This window comes from Anas platyrhynchos, chromosome 12 (assembly GCF_047663525.1).
Source record: "Anas platyrhynchos isolate ZD024472 breed Pekin duck chromosome 12, IASCAAS_PekinDuck_T2T, whole genome shotgun sequence".
NCBI lineage: Eukaryota > Metazoa > Chordata > Aves > Anseriformes > Anatidae > Anas > Anas platyrhynchos.
The window spans coordinates 14,461,178-14,483,488 of record NC_092598.1 but is presented as its reverse complement, the minus strand read 5'-3'; the positions used below and the strand labels follow the sequence as shown (position 1 = coordinate 14,483,488).

The following is a 22,311-nucleotide window of genomic DNA, read 5'->3' as shown; positions in this document are numbered from 1 at the left end:
AACAAAAAGGAACCTTCTAACTTGAAAAGACAAACTGTCAGCACAGCTGTCTTTGTAGCCTCACTGACCATGTTTCCAGCCACCTTCACAGATAATGTAAGTTGTGAATACATGCTTCCAAATTATTTTCCCAAATTCAGTACTTATCTCTGACCACCAGTTACCATTAAAAGCTAAGCTTATCCACTTTCAAAGCCAAATACACATTCAGGCTCCCTTTTGCAAGGCTTGCTTTTAAATTTGTTCCCTTGCTTCTACAAACTACTTTTCAGAAGACTGTTTGCTGTCAGCTCTGTCAGAGGCACTGTAAATGTTTTGGCAGTGTGATGCAGAAGAACTCCTCATATTTTGGATGGGTAAGAGATAATCAGTTCAGCAATGTAATATTAATCACAAACCCGTGATTAGCTCAATCACCCATCTAGGGCTGAAAATCTTAGATCTTACACAAGTCACCTCACCGCAGCAGTCCAAGTTATCTTTGATATATGAAATTGCTGGCTGCTGGATTAATCAACTTTCTTGAGCTGTTATTTTTCCTCCTGATCTCCCCTTAGTTCTCATGTCATACTTCCTGGTTTGCCACAACTCTTCATTGTTATTAGGGTTCAAAAGTCACAGTAGCCAGCATTATTTTTTTTACCCACTGAATTCTGTATGGAAATAGCTGCCCTGATTCCCAATAAGGTTGTCTTACCCCTAAAGGACATTATCTTTCCTATTTAGAAATTATGCTTACAGCTGACATGATTCAGAAGGTTTCAGCCATCATCATCCTTACTGCCATTTACCTCCCTCAGTCAGTAATTTACCCACCCGTACTACGCCACCACATTCTTCTAGTCATTCTCTGAATTAAAAGCTAGTGATGAGCACATGGGGTGAAAGAATGGCATTCACATGTAAAGCTGTTCAGCCTACTAAAGAAAAGGCTTTTAGCTTTAAACAACTCCATGCTGATGTTGGATGACAGAATTAGTAAGCAGCTCATATGCTGCTCTCAAAATATGTAGACGCACTAGATTTCAGAGGTTTTTAATCCCTGTAAAAGCTGAATGCAAAAGAGTTAGCTCAGCTTAGAAGCAGAGGCATGAAAGTATTCTTTGGTTAGTGAAGGCAAGTTATAATCTGCCCCTATTAAAACAGGATTTACTGTGCTTTACAACAGCTAGGCTTTGGATGCAGTTCAGTCTAAACCAAGCTTAGCCAGACCTGAAGTGTTCCAACTACTGCCCTTCATCATCCTTTCCCTTCTCCCTCCTGCCTCCCCATAATCAAGAAACCATCTATTCATTGTCTTAAGCAGCTGACAGATGCTTCTACTGACACAGTATGACCTGCTGCTTTATAAAGAAGAACTTCTTACAGCCCCGGGTGCTATTTAAACTGCTTTGACTGATTCAATCTGGCATGGTCTTGCCTACCTTTTTCCTGATAGACCCCAGCTGCCTTAATGACCCAGCAGAACATTAAGCCAGCCTGAAGGCAAGCATTGACATTTTGGCACAGACCAAAAACGTGGCAGTTTTTAGATTTAGTTCAAATTATACTTATGCCCACTTACTGGGAAGTTTCTTCTTGCAAGGGAGGAGGGGAAGCAAGTTTGTTTTAACATATGGATCCATTTGGGTTGTAACTCACCGTTTTGTCTTTATGCCACACTGACACCATTCCTCTGATGCATATTTGAAGAAAAGCCAGACACCTCTCCCTCTGACCCAAATCCAGAGGCTATCAAAGAAAGAGCCAGGCTTTTCACTGAGGTACACAGTAGGAGAAGAGAAGACAGTGATCAAGTTGAGATTTTTTTTCTATGTAAAATAATTGCACACTGCAACAGATTGGTCAGAACTGGACAAAGCCATGAGAAAGCCGTTCTACACTGTGCTAGCCTTGCTTTGTGCAGGAGGTGGAACTGGAGACCTCTCAGGAACTCCTCGAGCACAAACAATTCAATGATTCTGTGACTTACTGTAATTCCATGGCCAAAATATAGGATGGTTCAACGAAGCAATATTACACCAACCCTTCATTTGCATGCAAACTGTGTTATCCCTTATAGTTCTGTAACTGGACAGTTACTAATATGAGGAGACAAAAAGTACCATTTACACGGAAAGCTAATTTAGCTTAGAATAGGCTAAGTTGATTCAAAAGCCCTTTTTCTTACTACTTTTTTATTTCAGCATAGTTCACTTGATTTCTTGGATTCATTTAAATCAAATATATGGCATTCAGGGCATTATTATTAATCTTTACTTTCCAAAGTAAAAAATAATAATCCAAGCTTATGAAAGAATACTACACATCACATAGGCATACAGAGTTAAACAAGACAGGAGCGGAAAACACCAAATACAGGAAATGCCTCTAAGGCTCCAAATGGTTGTTGTAGCTATAACACTACTTTCTGGAAACATGCCCCTAAAATATTCCAGCTATGGCCAGTGAAGAGTTTCACCTCTGCACAAATGCACGGTTCTTAAGCCTGTATAGCCAAATGACTTCGAGGTCTAGCACGCAGGAAGTGCAGGAGGTATTGTCAACATGTACTCCAATTCTGTCTGAACTCAGATCTCTGCATTGCCAGGATGAAAGAAAACATCCTGTCCTAATGTTAGGAGGATAACTTGCTTTTATAGTGAAATCTACTTTACAACTTCCACCTAATCTGAATTTTCACATTAATTCCCTTGACACCCCGATACTATGTACATGGAGAATGGGCCAAGTTTTCTATGCTGATTAGCAGGCAACTGCAGTGGAGACATTCCCAGGCAGCTACATAGTTTATTAGCTTAGAAACTACACTTAAATTCTCTTTAGTGTATTTAAGTATGGGGCCTGGTCACACTTGCGTTTCAGTGAAAAAGCAAGGAAGTTATTTCTCTACTTGACCCCAGGTCTCCAGCAAGTAATCAGGAGTTTGGTTTGTGGTACCAGTTCTGTCCTATGACTGAAGGAATCACACCATTTAGGTTTATTCTACTGAGTTGCCTATGTTATCCTACAGAATCACAAAAGAACACTGTAAATACTTTCAAAAACTGAAAAAAAAGAAAAAAAAAAGAAAAAAAAAAAGCCCTACAAGTACTGTCATATATAGCTGTAGCTACATTCTACTTCACACATTGATTCTTTGAATAGTTATTTGAAGATGTATAGTACCCAAAAAGCGTGCTGTTGAAAAAGCAGTCTGAGAACATGGACTATTTATCCCTTATTTTCAGTAGATATTGAACACACAGCACTGTTTGAGCTGTGTCTGCCATCTACAAAACTTTTATTCAAAGGTTATCTAGTCCTTTGACCTTCTGCACAATGATAAATTTCACTCTCCGTATTCACAGCAGTTGAAATTCAGTCATTTTAAAGTTCACAGAAGGCACTGCAAATAGAATCAGATTAAATTCAAAGAGCATTTACAGATCCTTTCTTAAATTTGGCTACTTTGCTTCACCTGTATATAATACTGGGGGAAGAGGGAGCAGAATCAAAGTTCACATTCAAGTGTCCAGACCTTGTAAATACATTTCCTTGGCTCCATGCAAAGGGCAAACTTGAGCTGTCCTAATTATTTAAATTAAATAAACTCTACTGAATGGATCCACATGAAGAGGAACAATTCTGACAAACTATACAGCATCTCTAACAAACGTGCTGCAAAAGAGCTGCCTTTTTGCTGTTTACCTATTGGGTTCAGGAATAAAATCAACCTTCCTGAAAACATTAAATAGAATTATCAACTACAAACCAGCAGTCTGCCCAGACAGATGGAGCTAGAGAGAAGTACTTATCTCTGAGCCGGTATCCTTAAGGCATGCAGTTAGAGACTGTTTCCTTCTTAAAAGACCACTCTGAAAAGATATTTTTCCCACTTTTTGATATCAGCAATAATCACCCCATTATAAAATCCATTGCAAAGCATGGAAATGCCTTTGTAAATTACTCAAAATCTGTAGCCAGTTGAGGCTAATGCCACTCACAGAAAGCCTGCTGTACTTGTGCAGTGCTAAGGTGTTCAGACATGGAGTGCAGAACACTTACGTAAACCTGTAAAACCCATACGGAGTTAGGAGGGGCTGAGTGAAACATCATTTCTTCCTTCCTCAGGACATACCCGTTCTGTAACAGTGAGTAACCTAGGGTGGCAAATTTGTGGTTCTTGCTTTGGCCTGTGTTGAATGAGCTATTCCAGTTCTGAAGTCACTCTCTAGAGAGCATTTCTGAATGGGAGTCTGCAAAGTCAGGAGCTCATCTTTCTGTGTTGCCTGCAGGAAGAGATTTCTACCACAGCTATTTGCATTGTATTTGTCCAAAGTAAGATTTCTGTTTACCATTCCAATTTATAGCTGTTAGTGCTTAGACTGTCAGAGGTACTAAGTACCAACATACACGTGAAAAGTCTCAGACCATACAGATGCAAGAAACACTAAAGACTGAGAACCAGATACTTACAGCTCTTCTTCCCTCTGCTCGAGTTGCTGAGACTTTTTGTCTGGTACCTTCATTTCTCTACACTGTGGTGCAGTGAATCCCACTAGAGGTAGCTAACTTTAGTGATTTGTATGGAGTAGCATTATATAGTGTTGCTGGCAAGGAAAGCCTCATACACTATTTCTTGCATGCTTAATATACAAATGGGAATGGAAAATACAATGGAAATATTGTAGATTACTAATAACAAGGTCTTGATACTAAGCAAGCAAACAAGTCACCCCTTCTTCTAAATCCATATTATACATTTCTGGCATAATGAGCAAGACTAATTTTTGATCTCTCTTCATTTAATGATTTTCTTGGTATCCTCTGCTGCCTTAACTACAGGAATAGGTAGAAGTTCTGATTACTCATGGTTTGTACTCGCACAAATAGATCATTTATCTTCTAGGGTATCCACAAAAGCTGTATGGAATTACTGAATATTTACATGCATAGAGGTAACAATTTCAGAAAATTCTAGATTGTAGTGTTATTCACAAACTCACAGAGGATACTCTAAAACATGCCAGCAGCACCTTGCTAGTTTATTTTGTACATATTTACACTGAGCAGAAGCAGCACCTACCCCATTCCTTATATAAGTGATGAAAGATGAAATGACATTTGTCATAAATATAATGAATGCTCTGTGGTAATTAATGAAACGTGGAAAGGTAAGAGAAGCATGCCAAGCAAAACAAATACAGCCTCCTTTGTAAACTTAGAAATCATACAAATCTACCTCATTATCAGAAAGAGTTTGTGTGAGTAAGGGTTTGGGTCTTCCTTTAATATACTCATAATACTGCTGAGTAGTTAGGTTACCGTAGTCAAATATTTGAAGAACTGTACATCCAGTTTACAAATTAATTGCTAGGTATTTCTTCAGTGCCCCTACAAATTAATTGCTAGGTACGTGATTCTGTGATTCTGTATTTGTTAAGTGCCCCTTTCCAATGGTAAAGCTATTTGCAATAGATATCATGTGCTCACAGGTATTTAATTCTTGGATATAGCAATATCAAAGATGTACCTACTCATTGAAAAGAGATCAATTTTATCTTGTATTTTTTCTGATTCGGAAGTCTTTCTGAAAGAAGACCATATGTTTTGGGATATGCCAGCATAGATTTATGCCGGTCTGATGTCCACATCCCTTCTAGGTGTGGACAGATTCAGTGAAGATATCCAACAAATGATGGGCTTCAAGCCAGGCCTCTACTGGAGATTGTGCTGGAAATTTGTTAGCCCTGCTTTTCTATTGGTAAGTGCTGATAATTTTTTCATCATCAAAAGAATTCTAGCATGCCTTTCCTAGAATATGCCATCAAGTATCAAGGTATCAAGCAAGGTAGTCTTTGTTATGCCCAGTGTTGCCAGGATGACTAGAAGGCGCTCCTATTTAATTCTTTTTCTCTTTTCAATATCATAGGGGGGATTTTGTATAAAATATTTTGGTTGTGAAGGAGCAGCTAATTGTGGCAGAGATCATCTTCTGTTCCTTCACTTCTTCAAGATGTAAAGGAAAGCTTTTGTTAGGGAACACAAAGCATGGTTTCAGGCAGTGTCTTCCCAGCATCCTCCCAAGCATTAAACAAAAATCTTTCTGTTGGGAAAATAATCCAGCCAGGGATAAGAGTGTGCTGGAGAGAAAGGCCGAGTCTGTCTATGATTTAGCTGAACTCATCAATGGTGAAATTCCCTTACTACTAAAGCTTTGCTATCAATAGGAAATAAAATTACGTAAAGTGTATCAGAATGCATCAGGTTCACCATCCCTCACCATTCTCATTTTAGCTGACATGGATTTCAGTTTAAAAACTGCCATATACTGTGGCTAACCTCATCTTTGAAATAAAGAGGGAGGAATAATACAGTAATTCAAAGAAAGTTTAATTTAGAAGGCCTGAAAACTGTACAAATTGGTTAATGAAAGTAAAAAACAAAGAAAGACTTCATGACTAAAGGTCACCATTTTATACCAAGTCAGATCAGACACGTTATTTGGAATGCAACTTCTCACAGAACTCAAAACTACTTAATGAAATCATCATTATATACCTGCCTTATACAAGCACATATCTTTGTTACCTAGACCTGACAATGGAAAAAACAATAAATCACACACAGACTACATGTACCCATGTACCTGTGTAAACAGCAGACCGATCAAAAGACTTTGATCTTTACCTTGGAGCCATAAAATTATTCATTTAGAATAAATCATTAAAAGAAAATTTCACACTTAATTACAGCAACCAAATCCCAGGTCAACCTTTCCTAATTCCAGTAATTAGATGTTTTGCAGACTCCCACTGGGGTTCTGTGGTTACAGAGAAACCACGTTCAATCCACTGCTCTACAGTCTGGATCTGCTGCTTGTTACTGTGCATTTGATCTGCAGCTCCAAGGCTTGCTCACCCTGATCTTACTAGTTGCCAAATCAAACTGTAAATAAAAGCTCTCTGCCTTTCCACAAAGACATGCACTGGGCAGTGTTTCCAGATGCTCAGGTTGTTGAGGATTGCAGATATTTTTCTTGAAGACAACTAATACAGACTTTGCCTTCATGCACTGAATTAGCAGCATACTAGGATGGCTGACTGGTCCACATCCAACAGCATCCAGCAGATGTTTCTGCCAAGACTTGGAAGCATTTATGCAATGATTTACCTAGGAAGGATTTTTTTCCCCTTTAGTACAAAATGTGAAAAGCAATTGAAAAGAATCAGTATGCATTACATATTGTGCTGTTTTTTCTAAATCAGTCAAAAAAAAAAAAAAAAAAAAAGCCAGAATTTCAATGTGAAAGTGTTGGTTCTATCACTGCAATAGTACCACAGATACAACCGTATACACTTTTTTCTTCCCAGCCTGATCTCTGGCTGCTGCAGGTCTTTCACTCTTCCAGTACCATACCAACAGCTCAACGCCATGTGCCGCTAATTATATCGAGCAGTTCATGAAGGCATTTTAGAAGTTACTACTTAGAACTTTAGAACTTACTACTAGATTTACCTTGTCCCTTTCTCTCAAAGCATATACTATGTATGCCACCTCTTGAGACATAACCTTTTACCTGTGTGCTTTGTCTCTGAACCCAGAAATTGCAACAACATCCTCAAGAGCATTACTTGATTAAAAATCATTGCATTTGTAACACATTTATTAGAACACACCTCCCACTAGTAATTCATTTTTTGTTGGAGGACCCCAAGATGCCCAAATGGTAGAATGACAGCTTAGAGTAAGTAGCATGCAATTATACACAGTAATTATGTGAAACACCAAACATGTATTAAATGTACCTTGTAAGCTGCCTGATCTGTAGTGAAGCACTTGTGTTTTTCATTTGGGGAAAAAATCCCAAAGAGTGAGCACTGCTTTGTGTAAAGGTTAGATTCAGAACAAGACTACAGTTTTATATTGGGATCTTCTCCTATGCTTATTTGTAAATCAAAAGGTCAGGATGAATAATATGGAAATTGGACCTTGCTATGATTTTATAAGACTTAATAGCATAAAAGCCATGCATTCTTAAAGCAATGCTTCTATGCAAATAAAACTCTGATATCGTTTTGTGATGTATGTAGTTTAGGATAATACAGAAAAGGCTATGCAATTGTCAGACTTCAGTATGACTATTCCTTTAACAATCCTGTATTCACCTAGCAGAGGTAGTCCTCATTTATGATGGGTGTTGTATTACAGCAGGTCCTAGCAGTAAACACAACTTTCCACAAGAAAGGCAAGTTGGGGTCATCCAGATATCTGGTGTTAGGAAATATCCCCATGAAGCTTTTCCTCTATGCTAACTGCTGCTGGGTACATCATGGCAAGGTAACCTCTGAAGGAAAACAGTATTTGTCTGATGATTTCACACTGTCAATTTCCTTTAACCTACACCATTACTCTCCTTGCACACGTAGCCTTTGAAATCCTAAACTCAAAATACTACAATTTGGCATTGCTACGTGGAACAGAACATACAGGTCCACAGAATCAAATATGGAATTCTGCAATCCATATGGAAATAGCAAGAAGCAAATAGGGTAGTACCTTATTCTTTCCTTCCTACCTCCAGTACTAGATAGAGTAGCACCAGGAGGTGTAAAAAAAAAAAAAAAAAAAAAAAAAAAAAAAAAAAAAAAAACACAGCACAACCTTTACTCAGTAGCTCTATTGTGCTGGAGTTTACAACATGCTTCTCATGGGGAAATGGGTACAGAACTCCTAAGGAAAGGAGGCCTAATGCCCCGGGAAACAAAGATCCTGAGTAAGTCTTTCTCAACTGCAGAATCTTTTTTTTTTTTTTTTTTTAATCTCTCTAATGCTAGTTTAAGTGAGACAGTGGCAGACAACCACCTGAACTTCCCACCAAAATATCAAGTGCTCCATGGCCAGAGCAGCTGAAAGGAGATGGCTGTTAATACTGGTAAATGCATCAAGAACATCAACAGTTTAAGCAGTATGAGGCACACTATAAATAGGATGAAGGTAAATGGTAAAGCTGGGTTGAAATATTCCTTAGGGTGGCTGCCTAAGCAAACACACGAGATCTGTTTTCCAGCCAAGCTTCATGTCTCAAAACAATGATGCGTGTTATTTTCTCTTCCCTAGTTTGTTGTGATAGTCAGCATTATAAATTTCAAACCTCTGACCTACGATGACTACACCTTCCCTCTCTGGGCAAATCGCATTGGCTGGGGAATAGCGTTATCTTCCATGATACTCGTGCCTGCCTATATTATCTATAAATTTATGAATGTGCGTGGGACCTTTAAAGAAGTAAGTGAAATGCTAATAAAATGTCATGAAATGTTGCTATGAAATGAAACAGCTGGATCGAAGTTGGCAGTTTGTTTCTCTTGCTCCCCAAACTTATTACTTGTGAGTGACCTTTTGGATCCAACTGGCTGATGGGTTGGGGTTTTGAGGCAGCATTACTGCATCCTGTTCTACTTTCTAGAGAGAAATTATCTTTCCAGAGAGCACCATAATCATTTTATAAACTGGGTTTTGATGCATGCAACTGATCTGATTGCTAAGATCTTGTCCTCCTTAACAAAAAACATACAAACCATGGTATCTTCATGTTCAGCTTTAACCGATGGTCTTCATGCTGCACTACCTAAACAAAGCCCTAAGTGTGCTTTATCACTCTACAGGAGAGTGTTACAGACTTATGTACAAAGTTAATTCAGAGCTGCTGTTGTAGCACTGCACCCATCTCTAAAAGCTACATCCAGGTGCTGGGAGGCAGGATGTGCCCCCAGCATAGCCCTGGGTTCAGGAGTGCCTTTGTTCATTTAATGAGTATCCAGCAAGGACAGAAGGAATGCTCCACTGGGTCAGAGCAATAGGTTCCACTTAGCCCAGCATTTTATCTTTAACAGCAGCCACTCAGTGTTTGAATTCCTCTGTCAAACACATGTCCTTATCTATTTTATGGAATTACTCCAACCTTTTGCTGAGGATAGAATCAGTGCAGATCCTTCTACTGTATTCATCACTAAGACCAGAATGCTTGAAACTTTATATTCAAGAGAGACCAAAGTGCCAAAATAGATCTGGAAATCAAGAAGCACTCCTAATTCCTATAGTATGGGCACTGCCTATGGTCTCATCATCTAGACTCTTGCTTCTGTACTGCTGTAAGTGAGCCAGGGTACTAAGCAGCAGCATCCTTCACCACATAAACCCATTTTACCCTCAATATACATGCTCTATGCACTGCATAAAGCAAAATTCCAAGGAGCAATAATTCTTGACCATCTTATTAAAAGCAGTAGTATAAAAAGAAGGCAATGAATTTAAAAAAAAACAACTAATTCAAATGATTTTCATGACAGTAAAGAATTTGACAATGAAAGCTTAGTAGTTTTTTTTAACTTCACTTATGTTTACATGCATTATACATTTAAAAGAAACCCTGTTTCCATGTGAAAAATGCATTTATTTTTTTACAATTCATTCCCCCATACTTTTCTTAATTTATCAGTTCAGCATGGCACAGGACCCAGGTCCACTGATCATATCAATTTTACCATTGCTGTCATTTTAAATCCTTATCTATGACCTTAAACCCTCTAGGTTAGAAAGCAGAACTCTTCACTGCAATACAGCATCAGTTTTTGTCTTTGTCCCCTCACAGGGCCATCATTTTATGACCCAATCAAAGCTCAGACTTATAGCTAGCTCTAAGGCTTTCCTTTCCTACAGCTAGAGTTATGCAGTGATGCAGCAGGACATCAAGGCTCTTAAACACCAAAACGTCACTACACAGAGAATTCAGCAGAAAATAGCATCTCACCCTTTATCTGGGTAGGGCACATCCCCCTTGCATGGCCCTGACAGTCCCAAAGGGATAAGGCTTATTTCTGAAACACTACAGTCACCTCTTAATGTTCCCATCAGAAAGGCACCCTAAGTGGGAACCCCTCTTGCCCTGCATCTCATTTATGTCATACACAATGTCTAGATTTCATTACTGGCTATTTTATTAGCCCTTCAGTTCTTTCCATTTCTGTGTGTTTACAATTCTATTTTCTAATCATTTCTATAATATATAAATATATATAATATAAATATTTCTAATTATTCCACTGAATAATTTGTACTAGCCCAACAGGCTTTTACCAGCTTGCACAAGCTTACTGACAGTGGGATGCAGAAGCCAAGAACAGTGAAAAAAGAACCTCCATTCATACAGTAGCGTTCACAAATTTTTATTTTTACAGCTCTTGCAGATAGCAATTCTTCAGGCCCCTCATGAGAAATATGGCTAAAAGCTATTATATTACACCCAAGTGACTACCATAATACCATAAGGTATACCCTAAATCACGGCTCAGAGCATGCACTTAGTCTAATGTGAAGTCCTTAGGTTAGTTGAAAGTTCTGGTAAACCAAAATCTGCGTGTGATCCAAACGGCACAGCGGTGGGCAGACGAGGGAGATGAGCAGAGATACAGTCAGCACCTCCTGCCTCTCCCACGGGGCCTGGCCAACCCCATTTCAGCACTAACATCAGAAGTGTGACTTTCAGAGGATGTAAGTCCTGTTTGTGGTGTTCTTTTCCATATGCTCTTGCTAAATATTTGGACTCAGTATTTGCATAAACTTTCTACTGTCGCTTCTTATATTAAATGCTAATATCAAGGGGCTTAAAAGGAGCTTGCTCTCTGTGACCGAGGTAAAGGCACGTAACAGTGATATTAAAGATTTAAGTTACTGTTTTAAATAAAAGTTCACACTTCCCCATTGTAGACTGGGGACTGCAGACATAATCCTGCTTCATACGTCTGACTTTTTCCTCTTCTTCCTCTCTGGTTTAGAGACTAGCTTACTGCATCACACCTGAAAACGAACACCAACTCGTGGCCCAAGGAAATGTCAGGCAGTTTAAGGTTTGTACTCCTTTCACCACGCTTTGTCTACTCATACCACCCCTTTCCTGCCTTCAGCAATAACTGCAGGTTTGCACCGATCTCAGAGAGGATCCCCCCAGGGCTGTGGTTCTTTATTCCTGCCAGCACGGCACCATGCAGGAGGCTCAGTACTACACGCAGCAGGCTCAGGATGATGTGCAGTAACTGTGACGGAAGGCTTTGGCACCTTCCTTCCACCTCTGTAAGGGAATGACTAAGCAAAACAGACAATGCTGCACATCGCTTAAATCCAGAATCCTAGGTCATAATGTCTAATCACAGTAAGATCTCACCAAGAGATAAATATATTTCCAGGCTATCGTGTGCATTTAAACAAGTCACATCCTCTCCCTCAGTTGTTAACAGCAATCCGAAGTCATATTTTCTACATTTCAAGTATGACAGGGTAAACAGCAACCAAAAATGTGGTGTCGGAGCTTAGACATAATAGCCATAAGGAAATCCTGCGCTAGGCTGTGCGGAATAGGCTCTCCCCACAGGCCTACAGTTGACTGAAACACAGCTGGAGACTTCTTAAGCAGCCATGAAATATAAGCTACAGTTTTCCAAATGCTGCTTTCCTTTTAGCAAATAAAATGAGCTCATTGAAATAAAGTCCTTTCCATAGAAGATAAAAAGGATGCAAATATGAAACTTGTTACTCTTATCAGCGTCCGTGCTGGACCACTTTCTGCCTTCAAAGTTGAAAGCAACTAGAATTATGCGCACCACCTCAAAACATGACCCAGATTTTATAGTGCTGGTTTGTACATTGGTATTGAAAACAGAAGTTTGCCTTTTGCTTACTCTGAAAAATACTAAGGAAAAAAAAAACTGTTTGAAGTATATATATTTTTTAATTTTAGATAAAATAATCCCAGTGCAGATTTATGGGGTGCAGAATGGAAGCAGGAAACAAGCTTCCTGTTCCATGACCACAGTTTATGTGATGTGGCCAAGATTCTGTAGTAACAAAGCACCTCTTTCTGCCTTCTCATTCCCCTATTCCTGCCCTCGGTTATCCAAAGATTTGTAATGCTGCAGCTGTAAGAAATAGTTTAATTTTTTCCAGAGTCAGATATTCCTGTGTGAATGGGATATGCACAGCAATTCCTACATAGCACTGGTCTTCTGAACTCAAATCCGTAATGGCAAAAAAAGAAGCAAAACAGACGCCACTTAAATTAGAAATAAGGGTGTATGTTGAAGCAAAATACTAATGACCCCTCAAAATGTGTTAAACACAGGGCACATTATATTAATTTGTTGGTGCCTTCAGCAAGCAGCTAGGAATAGGTCTTACCACTAAAGTGTGGTTAGTGCTTTGTTATTCTTTAAGCAAAACGCTGACCAAAATAACCAAGCAGGTACAAAAGTTTTCTTCACGTGTGTTTCCACAGCTCTGGATATTAAAACTAAGCTGAGGGCTGAATCAATAGCCTCTATATTCAGCATGTTTCTCACTGCTAACTGGAATCCAATGAGATTTAGTTGTGATCTATCGGTTGTTCTGAGACCTCTTTGTAACTGAATTTGTCAAGCAATCTACTTAAAATCTCTCTAACCACCACCATCTGATTCAATGTTATTAAACTACTTCTGTTCCCTTACAGCTTCAACACTGGCTAACAATATGACAACTGACAGGTTGAGGAAAAAGCCAATAAATTAAGCTAAACTGGGAATACAGAAAAGTCAAGTTCAAAGCTCCCTCAATGACGCTTGGACCAGGCTGGCTCAGAGCTTACCTCCTGACTCTTTGAGGGAAGACATCTGCTCTCTGTTCTCAATGCCTCCCTTCTATCACTTGGCTTCAAATGATCTTTAAAGACTCCGTTTAATTTTTCTTATCTCCTTTGGTGCCATGAGATCCCTACATGACCAAAACTTGTGAGTTTTGCTATTAGCAGAAGTGGAGGAGGGGGGGAGCAGAGAAAAAAAAAAGCAATCAACATATGTTAAATGCTCTTTTATCGTGAAGAAGCGAATTAAACTTTTCAGACAGTAATAATTACTTCTGATACTCATGCCACGACCTGCTTTAAACCAACACCACCTGAACATTCTTAGATCTAAGGAAAAAGTACATCTCAGTTATGAGGAAAGAGCAACTTTAACTATGTATTAATGTCACTAGCTTTCTTGCCATACTATCCTTTGGGATATGAGTTTGCATCCTTCTGAAATGAAGACACAGTGCTTCATTTTCAGTGGTTTGTTATTAGTTTCTTCTCTTGGTGAAGAAGGTTGTCTTTACTGTACGTGTCTGCGCCATTTTCTGTCCATTTAATTCTACAAGCTGACAAGCAACAGGAACATAATTCCTGGTGTGGCTACTAAATACAGAATACAGATTATACCACACTGTGCTTACTCAAAAACATATTCCCTTCTGCCAACAACTAAAATAGCTTTATCACATGATCCATACTCTACAGACTTGTCCAGTTAATTGTAAAGAGTCACGTACCAATAGTCAGACTTTCATCTTTGTTATATGCCAAATAAAGAATGTACAATATATAAAATATATAGAAAATTATTTTTAGAATTATTTAATTTTCCCAGAGGCACCAAAATACCAAACTTTGGTTTTATTCTGCTATCATAAGTGTGCTATTATACTCTCACCTGGATTCACCTACCAAAACATAGTAAGATTGTGTTGAATGAATTAGACGGATGTTTTAGGCATACTCAGTTTCCTAACCCTGTTCCTGCTCTCCTCTTGGGTAGCATTATGCAAGCTACAAGATACAGAACAAACTCTGCATTTGGGTGCTGTTCTTACTCTCTGTGGTCACACACCACTCTAGTATCTTCCCAGTGATCACTAGATCTGGTAGCTTTGAGTTTCTTCCTGTAGGTATTTATCACTAGATCAATAAGAAGTAATTCTCAGAAGCAGTAGCTTCTGAGCTGAGAATCCAGCCTTGAGTTTACCTCTGGACCTTACCTCTGATTTTTTTCTTCTGTTTTCTTCTTTTTTACCTCTATATATTCAATTCAGCTCATTTTTTAAGTTTATGTAGAGCTTCTTTTTAAAGAGACCACTTACAAGGATGGGGCTTTTTATTCATAAAACAACTGTATTGTTTCCTTTTCCCTGTGTTCTCCCCCACCCACCCGCATTTTACATAATCCAATTCAAAAGTCCCAAGCGACGTTGGCCATTTTTGCTGAGCACTGCCAGAAAATTTCTTTCCTTATTCTTCCTTTTCCTCCAGCGGAATCAATACTTCAGAACAAACCAAGTATTGTCCCATTTTCTTTAAAAGACGCTGTGACAAAGCAGTACTTTTTATTTAAATAGGGCTTTAAACCCAAAGGACAGTCTTCTGATTATAAAGGCAGTCATATCTTCTGGTCCAGCTGATGGCCAATAGCCATTTAAACCCTGTTATTAAATATATTTCAATAGTAAAGGAGTTTCAAAGGTTACTGTTTTAGTTCTGTAATTACAGAAAAGTCCAAACGGTAACAATATGGTGAGTGTTTCAAAAAAATCCAACCAAATTTATTGCTAATCCCATTTTTATTGTTTCCATAACTACAGGGGAATCTTTTCATTGTTATAAAGCTTTTTTTTTCAATAATACAGCTGCTTCAGTCACAGGTTTGGCATTGCTCAAAAGCTTCTTACCATAGATATAATTACCAAGTTTTGAAACTCCTAGGGGCTTTTTGCTGGGGAGTTTTAACTGCTTGTCACGTTATATATTGCTTGGTTTGCTCATGTTTGTAAATGTTAGCAGCCTGCATCCATGTTCACTTGTGAAACACCCCACCACCACCCGGGTAGCAAAACCCATGCAGGAAAAGTTGTTTCGTCACCACTCCGCTCTGAAATAAGGACAAAGCTATCTTAACATGGGAGTGGAAACAGCTTTACCCAGCACATAAGGGTTTGATTGTATTTTAAATACCAACTCCCGAGGCAAAGACCCACAACATTATTTTTGTTACTGTTTAGCTTCTTAGGTTTAGTGTAGTATTTATAGCTCAGGACTCCGCTGCACTTTTACCATCTTGTTCTGAGGTTTTACAGACAACACGTGCAATCTACACAGAAGACAATTGGCAAATCAGAGATAGCAGGAATCTTATTACCAGGAATAGCCCTAATGAAAGAGATGATGCATGATTGCACAGCTGGGCTTTAAGTTCAAGATGTTGCCCAGAGGAAGTCTCCACAAAATAATATGACTTACTTCTGTCCCAGAAATGGAGAACGTGTCCTCAGTTCTCCACAGAATAAGATGCTCAACTACCTCATACCTCCTGGACGATAAATGATGCCATTAGACTCAAATTAATGCCCTTTCAAGTAATAAAAAGCCTTGTGAAGACAAGATTTTATTTCCAGTGTTATGGCATAGACAGTAATAAAAAAAGCCACAGCTCTGGCACCCAGCTCCTTTTAGGCTCCCACTTTAAGCTCCCTAATGCATTTTCAGTATGGAAAATAGCAAATGCCACCAGGATCCTCATCCCCTTTGTTTGACCACTGCAGATAAACAGATTACCCAGTCAGGATCTTATCACCCAGGGGGTTTCTAACCTGCAAGTCTTCCTCTGTCTTGAATTTTCAGCCAAGAAGCAGCTCCCCCTTTCCCTCACCCACATCTACTGGGGGAGCAGAGCCACTCAGGGGACTGGTGCTCCCCCAGATCCCCCCTGCGATGACAACTATATGCTGACGGAGTAGACAGCCCGCTTCCAAAACCAAAAAAAATTTGGTTGCAAACTTATTCAAGATGCAGCATCATTAGCCTGCTAATTAAGTTGGCTGTTTCAGTAGCAAGCCAGTGGGGAAAATTAGGTGAAGTGATTAGGTTGCTTATTTCACAGTTCTAGAAAAACATGGCCTTGAAAGCCTTTTTTTAATCTGATAAAGGAAGCAGCTGTTGTACGTTAGCATCTCCCTTCTGGCCACCCCTACCTTCTTCTCTGTCACTGAAGACCACCTGCCTGTGACCCACGTTGTTTCATCAAGCCACAGAAAGATAACTAACACCAAAGAGAGGCTCTCCATTTTCCTTTGTACTCCGTCCGTACGCACTGCAGGAACATTGTTCATCAGTTATTGTTCTATGGCTACATTACTAAAACTCCAGAGATCTATATTTCTACTGGAAAGACTAAGGGTCCTCCATGGGCAGCTGCCCAAAAAGCACTAGATGCATTTAGTGTTTGGCCTCTGTTTGAGCCAAACCTTTTCTGCTGGTCTTTCTTGTGCTCTGTCATGTCCCAAGGCACACACCCTGGCAACACTTGAAACGTATCTTACCCTAGTGAAGGAAATCCAGGATCAAACATGGTATTTTAAATAGAGAACGTAGGAGGAGAATTACGTGGCTGTTACTGTTGTACACGTCCCCCAACTGCACGTGCAATGTATGTTGTATGTAACTTTCCCAGAGGAAGTTCCCTATAATTGGCCATTTCTTCTCAGCAAAATGCCTTTTAAATGCTATTACTAAAACGTCAAGCCCAAACATCTTGTGTATACATCCACTCTCTACTCTATTGTTTTGACATGAATCAAGTTTATTTTGTACTGCTAGGTTGTAGGAGGAGGGCACGTAGAAAGTTATTTTTCTTTCCATGTCTATTTTACAGTTCTTCTGATTCATACAGCAATCATTAACAGTTATTTGCTTTTGTGGGGGCAGGTAGCTGTCATTCACATCCGGGACTGATTTCACTGAGCTTTACAAGGCATTGGCAAGCCTTAATCTCTTTCCTAAAACACAGATTTAAACCTTCGATCAAGGATCTTGAAAGAGGCAAGACTTAAAAATGGCTTCTTTGCTTCACACAGTTAAAACTTTTTAAAATGGGCCTGAGGTCCTCAGAAATAGCACAGTTATCATAGCTCAATAAGTGACAGCATATATTAGTCTACCTGCAGGAATTGTGTGTGTGTTCTGAGCCTCTCAGAGCAGTAAAATGTTTATTCCAACAGTTTTTTCAGGGCTGACATGGGTCAGCTGATGTGCAAGAGCTTGATCTCCCTACAGTAAAGGCCAACATGATGCTTCAGACTGGAACTTCGACAATCAAGCTTGGCTGTAGCAGTGGTAGACAGATCTTCTACAAAAGCTTTTGGAAGCTTTCCTCAGAAAGAAAATGCTTTTTCAGCCTACCTTCCTCAGACTAACACCCATGTTCCTGTTGGGGACTGTGGCCTGACCTAGCAAAGCAGTGGAAAGCTAAGTTCTTAGATGAAGCTAAACAAGTGGGAGTACACTGCACAAGTCCAACAGGATCTTGATGTAACCTTACTAGGTTCATATCTATATACAAGCTGAGAGCTCACATACAAGCACATGAACTAGTTTAAGCAAAGCTGGCCAGAACTCACCATACAGGACTGAATTAGTGAGCTGCTTGGACGCAGGAATTGTTACAGACCTTCCTTTACCTTCCTATACAAACTGATAGTGGTTGGTACATGAGAACAGTGTGAAATTGTTTGTATTTGCTCTGTGTCAGAAGACTAGCCAGCACATGCTAGCTTCCTTTAGGAAGAGGTTACACCCGTACAGGACATTGCAAAGCAGTCAAGAATTATTTTTTTTCAGAAAGTACTTGACATAAGTTAAGCAGTCAGTTAAGCCCTGTTACTTCAGTGACCTTGCATCACTGAGTTTCAGAGAGGATCAGATAAAGGAAATTATTGTAGCTCAAGGGTCCATTTTGAGTATTTCTGTGCTATGGAAAATAGCTTTTTTGTTAAGCCATTTCAGTCCTTTTAACGCAGACTTCAACAGGAACAATTCTCCAAGCACCTGCTCCCCTCTAATTCATACTCCTGAAGGACAGTTTTTGCTGGCTGTCACCCAAGAGCACTCAATGACCAAGTAAGCACACACGCGTTCTTTAGCTGAGATTAGAAGTACAATTACTCATTTTTGCCTGCTTAAGCTTACCTGGGGAATGAGAAGACCCGCACACCATGCCATGCATAGAGAAGCTTTTCCTAAGAGACAGTATTTCAGATAACTTGCACATTGTTCTAAATAAAAGTTCTATCTACCTAGGCCCAAGATCCTTAGCAGGTAATTGGTAGAGCAGTACTGTCCACTGCCTGACAACTAATTGAGATGCATCTACATGCATTGGATATTGACTGCTGCAGAGAACTAGATAGCAGATGAGGACATGTCAGCCAGCAGAAGAATGTAACCAGCTGCATTTAGTGTCAGAATTTCATCAGTTTTCCTTTGCCATCTAACAACACAGTATGTTTAGACAGCTTTTAACCACTGTATGATCGATCTAGTGGAAGCACATAGAAATTGAACTCTGAGTGACAGATGTCCCAAGTACTGGGTGAAGTTGCCCTCCTTAGAGAGACATGAAGATACCTGGATACTAGCTTTTGGGGAGGAATGGGGTCAGGGAAAAGGAGAAACAGGCAGGGCAGGCCCATGTAAAAGTTCAGCCTTCAAGTCAAGGCCCCATTACCACCAGCGGGCCTCCCCGTGCCTCAGCACCAACAGCAAGCCCAGGTGCTTTGCTCTCCTTCTTTCTAAAGGTGTTTCTTTTACTGCCATGCTGACCAAAAGTTGCTTAGTTTCCTTAACGAGGGTACAGAATAATTTCAGTGAACTAAGAAAATCACTAAGCCTTAAGCCAGCTCTCTTAAAGGTGTCATGGTTTCGTGGTCACCAAGAGCCCTCTGACTTGCAGGTGACCTGCATTTGCAATGAGTTACGGTGCACTCGGTGAGCCCATCTGCAAGACATAGCCTTCATGCGCTATGTATGGATAGTGTCACTTGTAAAGGGAGAGTCTCCAACTAGTACATTTTGAAACTATCTCCTAATAGGCCTGATCAAGATTTGCCTTACAGATAAAAGCTTTATAGTGAGTGTTTACTTGGTTTACACCAATGTTTTCCTTAATTTGTAATGCCTTTTTATAGCAGTGACTAGACGTTACCTTAGATAAGGGTATCTCTATATAAGAAATATTTTAATATTTTTACCAGTTCTTTTTAATTTTCATAGAATATAAGTGTATATTGTAAGGCGAGAAACTCAACTTTGCTGTAACAAGGTTATCACACAGGACCTATTTCTCCATTATAGGATTTTGTAGTCAGCCAGTTTAGTTCCATAGCACATTGGCCTTTGAGTATAAATATAAAAACGCAATCAAGGAGAATAAAACATTATCTACAGCTAATGCACATTGTAGCACAATATTCTCCATTGCTGCCTTAATATCATATGAACAAGTGGTATGTTTTTTTAATTTATATTGTAAAAGAAACAGAGCATCCTTTGGCTGCAATTTTGTGTTGTTAGACAACTTGACATTAAACCAAATTAGTGTCCAACAGGTCTACTTCCAAAGCAAGAGATCATATTGCGGTTTTCAGGAATAAGTTTACATAGGAGTTCAGAACTTGCCACTAGTAAAAATACTCTCCAAAGTGCCCCAGTGACCAAAAGTGTCCAAACCATGAAATTTCCACACCCGATTCCATTAACTGTGCAATCTGCAGGTCTGTTCACCTCTTTTTTTTTTTTTCCTGTATGTCTTTGGTTATCTGGGGAAAATGGCATTTCAGTATTTTATTTTTATTATTATTTTTAAAAGGGAGACACCTACATGCCCGTGTGTAATTAGAAACAACTACAATTCTTATAAATATGGATATGGATGTGTGTGACGTGTGCCGGTTAGCTATACTTAAAATGCTGATAAAGATGGTGAATGTAAAGTATTTGTCCTCATTCTTCTGTCTGTGATCAGTGTAAATAAGAACTGTTTTAAGCTGTGCATTAATGTAACAGATTATTCCAATATTGTGTATAAAATTATTTAAATAAAATCTGAGAAATATGCACATAAAAAAAGAGTATAAAGGAAAATCTTATGTACCAAGAATTTACTTCTGGCAATCGATTAAAAGCTGAACTGAGAACTTTGCTCGTTGTCAGTCCTCCTCCCAGCTGTGATGGGCAAGATGCCCTTTGCACAACTCTAGCCCAAGCTTTCCAGCAGTTGCAGGGCACCGGTTCTGCAGCAGCCTCTGTGGAGGCAGAAGGTTGGCCTCAGAGGCCAGCAGGGCTGGAGCAGGAGAGTTCGCAGCCCTGCACCAAAGGCCTCCACAAGTAAGGCTGCGCCTGGCTGTACAGCCTGGCAGCCACCTACAACCCAAAGCAGGAACTCGGTGCAGCTCTCAGCCTTCAGGAGGTAGGTCACATCCTGGTAGTGCCCTGTGGGTAGTTTCACTTCCACAGGTGAACTCCCTTCAGCAAGTACAGCAAGGCAAATCAAAGTCTCACAACCAGACACTGGAAAGTAAAAAAAAAAAAAAAAAGCCTTCAAAAACCACAAATCAGTCTAAATGCAGAGCACAAAAGCTGTAATTTCCCTGAGGCTAGATAGTTTCCCTTTTTCCTTCTGTTCATCCATTAACTTGCCATCACTAGCAATAGCCATAAGAGCATTATTCTTAATTTATGGATCAGCCAGGAAGAAAAGGCTACTCATCTGGCATGGAAAAATGGATGATGATGATCTGTTGCTACAACTTAAACAATTTGCTTATTGTCCTGCATGGAACATCACAAATTGATGCGACTCTTGCAGTCAAATGGAACCTTCTCTTAAGTAATCTCAATTATCTACACACAGATTTCCTAACTGTCAGGTACATAGACTCATCTATTCCCCTCAGCTACTTTAAATACATCAGTGTTGTTAAGGTACAGCCTTCAATTGTCTATATTCCTCTATCTTTAAGCAAAATAAATAAATAAATAAATAAATTATTTAACACAGCTGAGAACTTGGAATAAAAGAATTTGTACCAATTTTTAACAACGCAAAATATTTAAAACCAAAGATTAGTATTAAAATAATTCCAAGTTGCTTCATTAATATACAAGTACTTCACAATTTTTTCTTTAAACCAATTCTGCTGCTCAGCAAGTCTGTGTATGATACTTCCACTTTTGGCTACCCTGCGCCCTCACATTTACCACATTGCCATCTTGACCTCATTTCAGTCCTTTTGCAAGTCTGACTCAGCATTAGCACACTTTGGAAAATAAAATTAGGCAGGGCTCACTTAAAATAATATAAACTTTGTCCCCTCTTCAAAGTACCATAGAAAACAAGTTTCTTGTCTGCATTTGGATAACATTAATATGAATTTTTCTAGTTATTTCTCTATTTTGCTCAAAAAAGAACCTAAATTATAGCCTTTTCCACCACACAGGAAAGCAACAGCACATCAGGTACCAATAACACTAATGGTAAAAACCACCAGGAACAGCAATACTACGCTTTCCTATCTCTGATTCTTCAACATCTGCTTTTCTTACAGCTAAACACAAGATTTCAATTTGCCCTCTTACCTGAATATTTACAATTT

General features: G+C 39.3%; 2 protein-coding genes across 9 annotated transcripts in view; one reads left to right on the top strand and one right to left on the bottom strand.

Annotated features, from left to right (window-relative positions):
* Positions 1 to 20,853, top strand: part of SLC6A2 (solute carrier family 6 member 2) — a 72,309-nt gene extending 51,456 nt beyond the window's left edge. For both annotated transcript variants that reach the window (XM_027467060.3, XM_027467061.3), the window contains 4 exons: positions 5,646 to 5,746; positions 9,103 to 9,270; positions 11,820 to 11,891; positions 13,526 to 20,853. In XM_027467060.3, the coding sequence (XP_027322861.1) occupies positions 5,646 to 5,746; positions 9,103 to 9,270; positions 11,820 to 11,891; positions 13,526 to 13,549 (365 nt within the window). In that variant the 3' untranslated portion in view covers positions 13,550 to 20,853. The remainder of the gene's footprint in view (positions 1 to 5,645; positions 5,747 to 9,102; positions 9,271 to 11,819; positions 11,892 to 13,525) is intronic.
* Positions 1 to 22,311, bottom strand: part of LOC101791976 (uncharacterized) — a 716,414-nt gene that overhangs the window by 655,831 nt on the left and 38,272 nt on the right. The window lies entirely within an intron of this gene.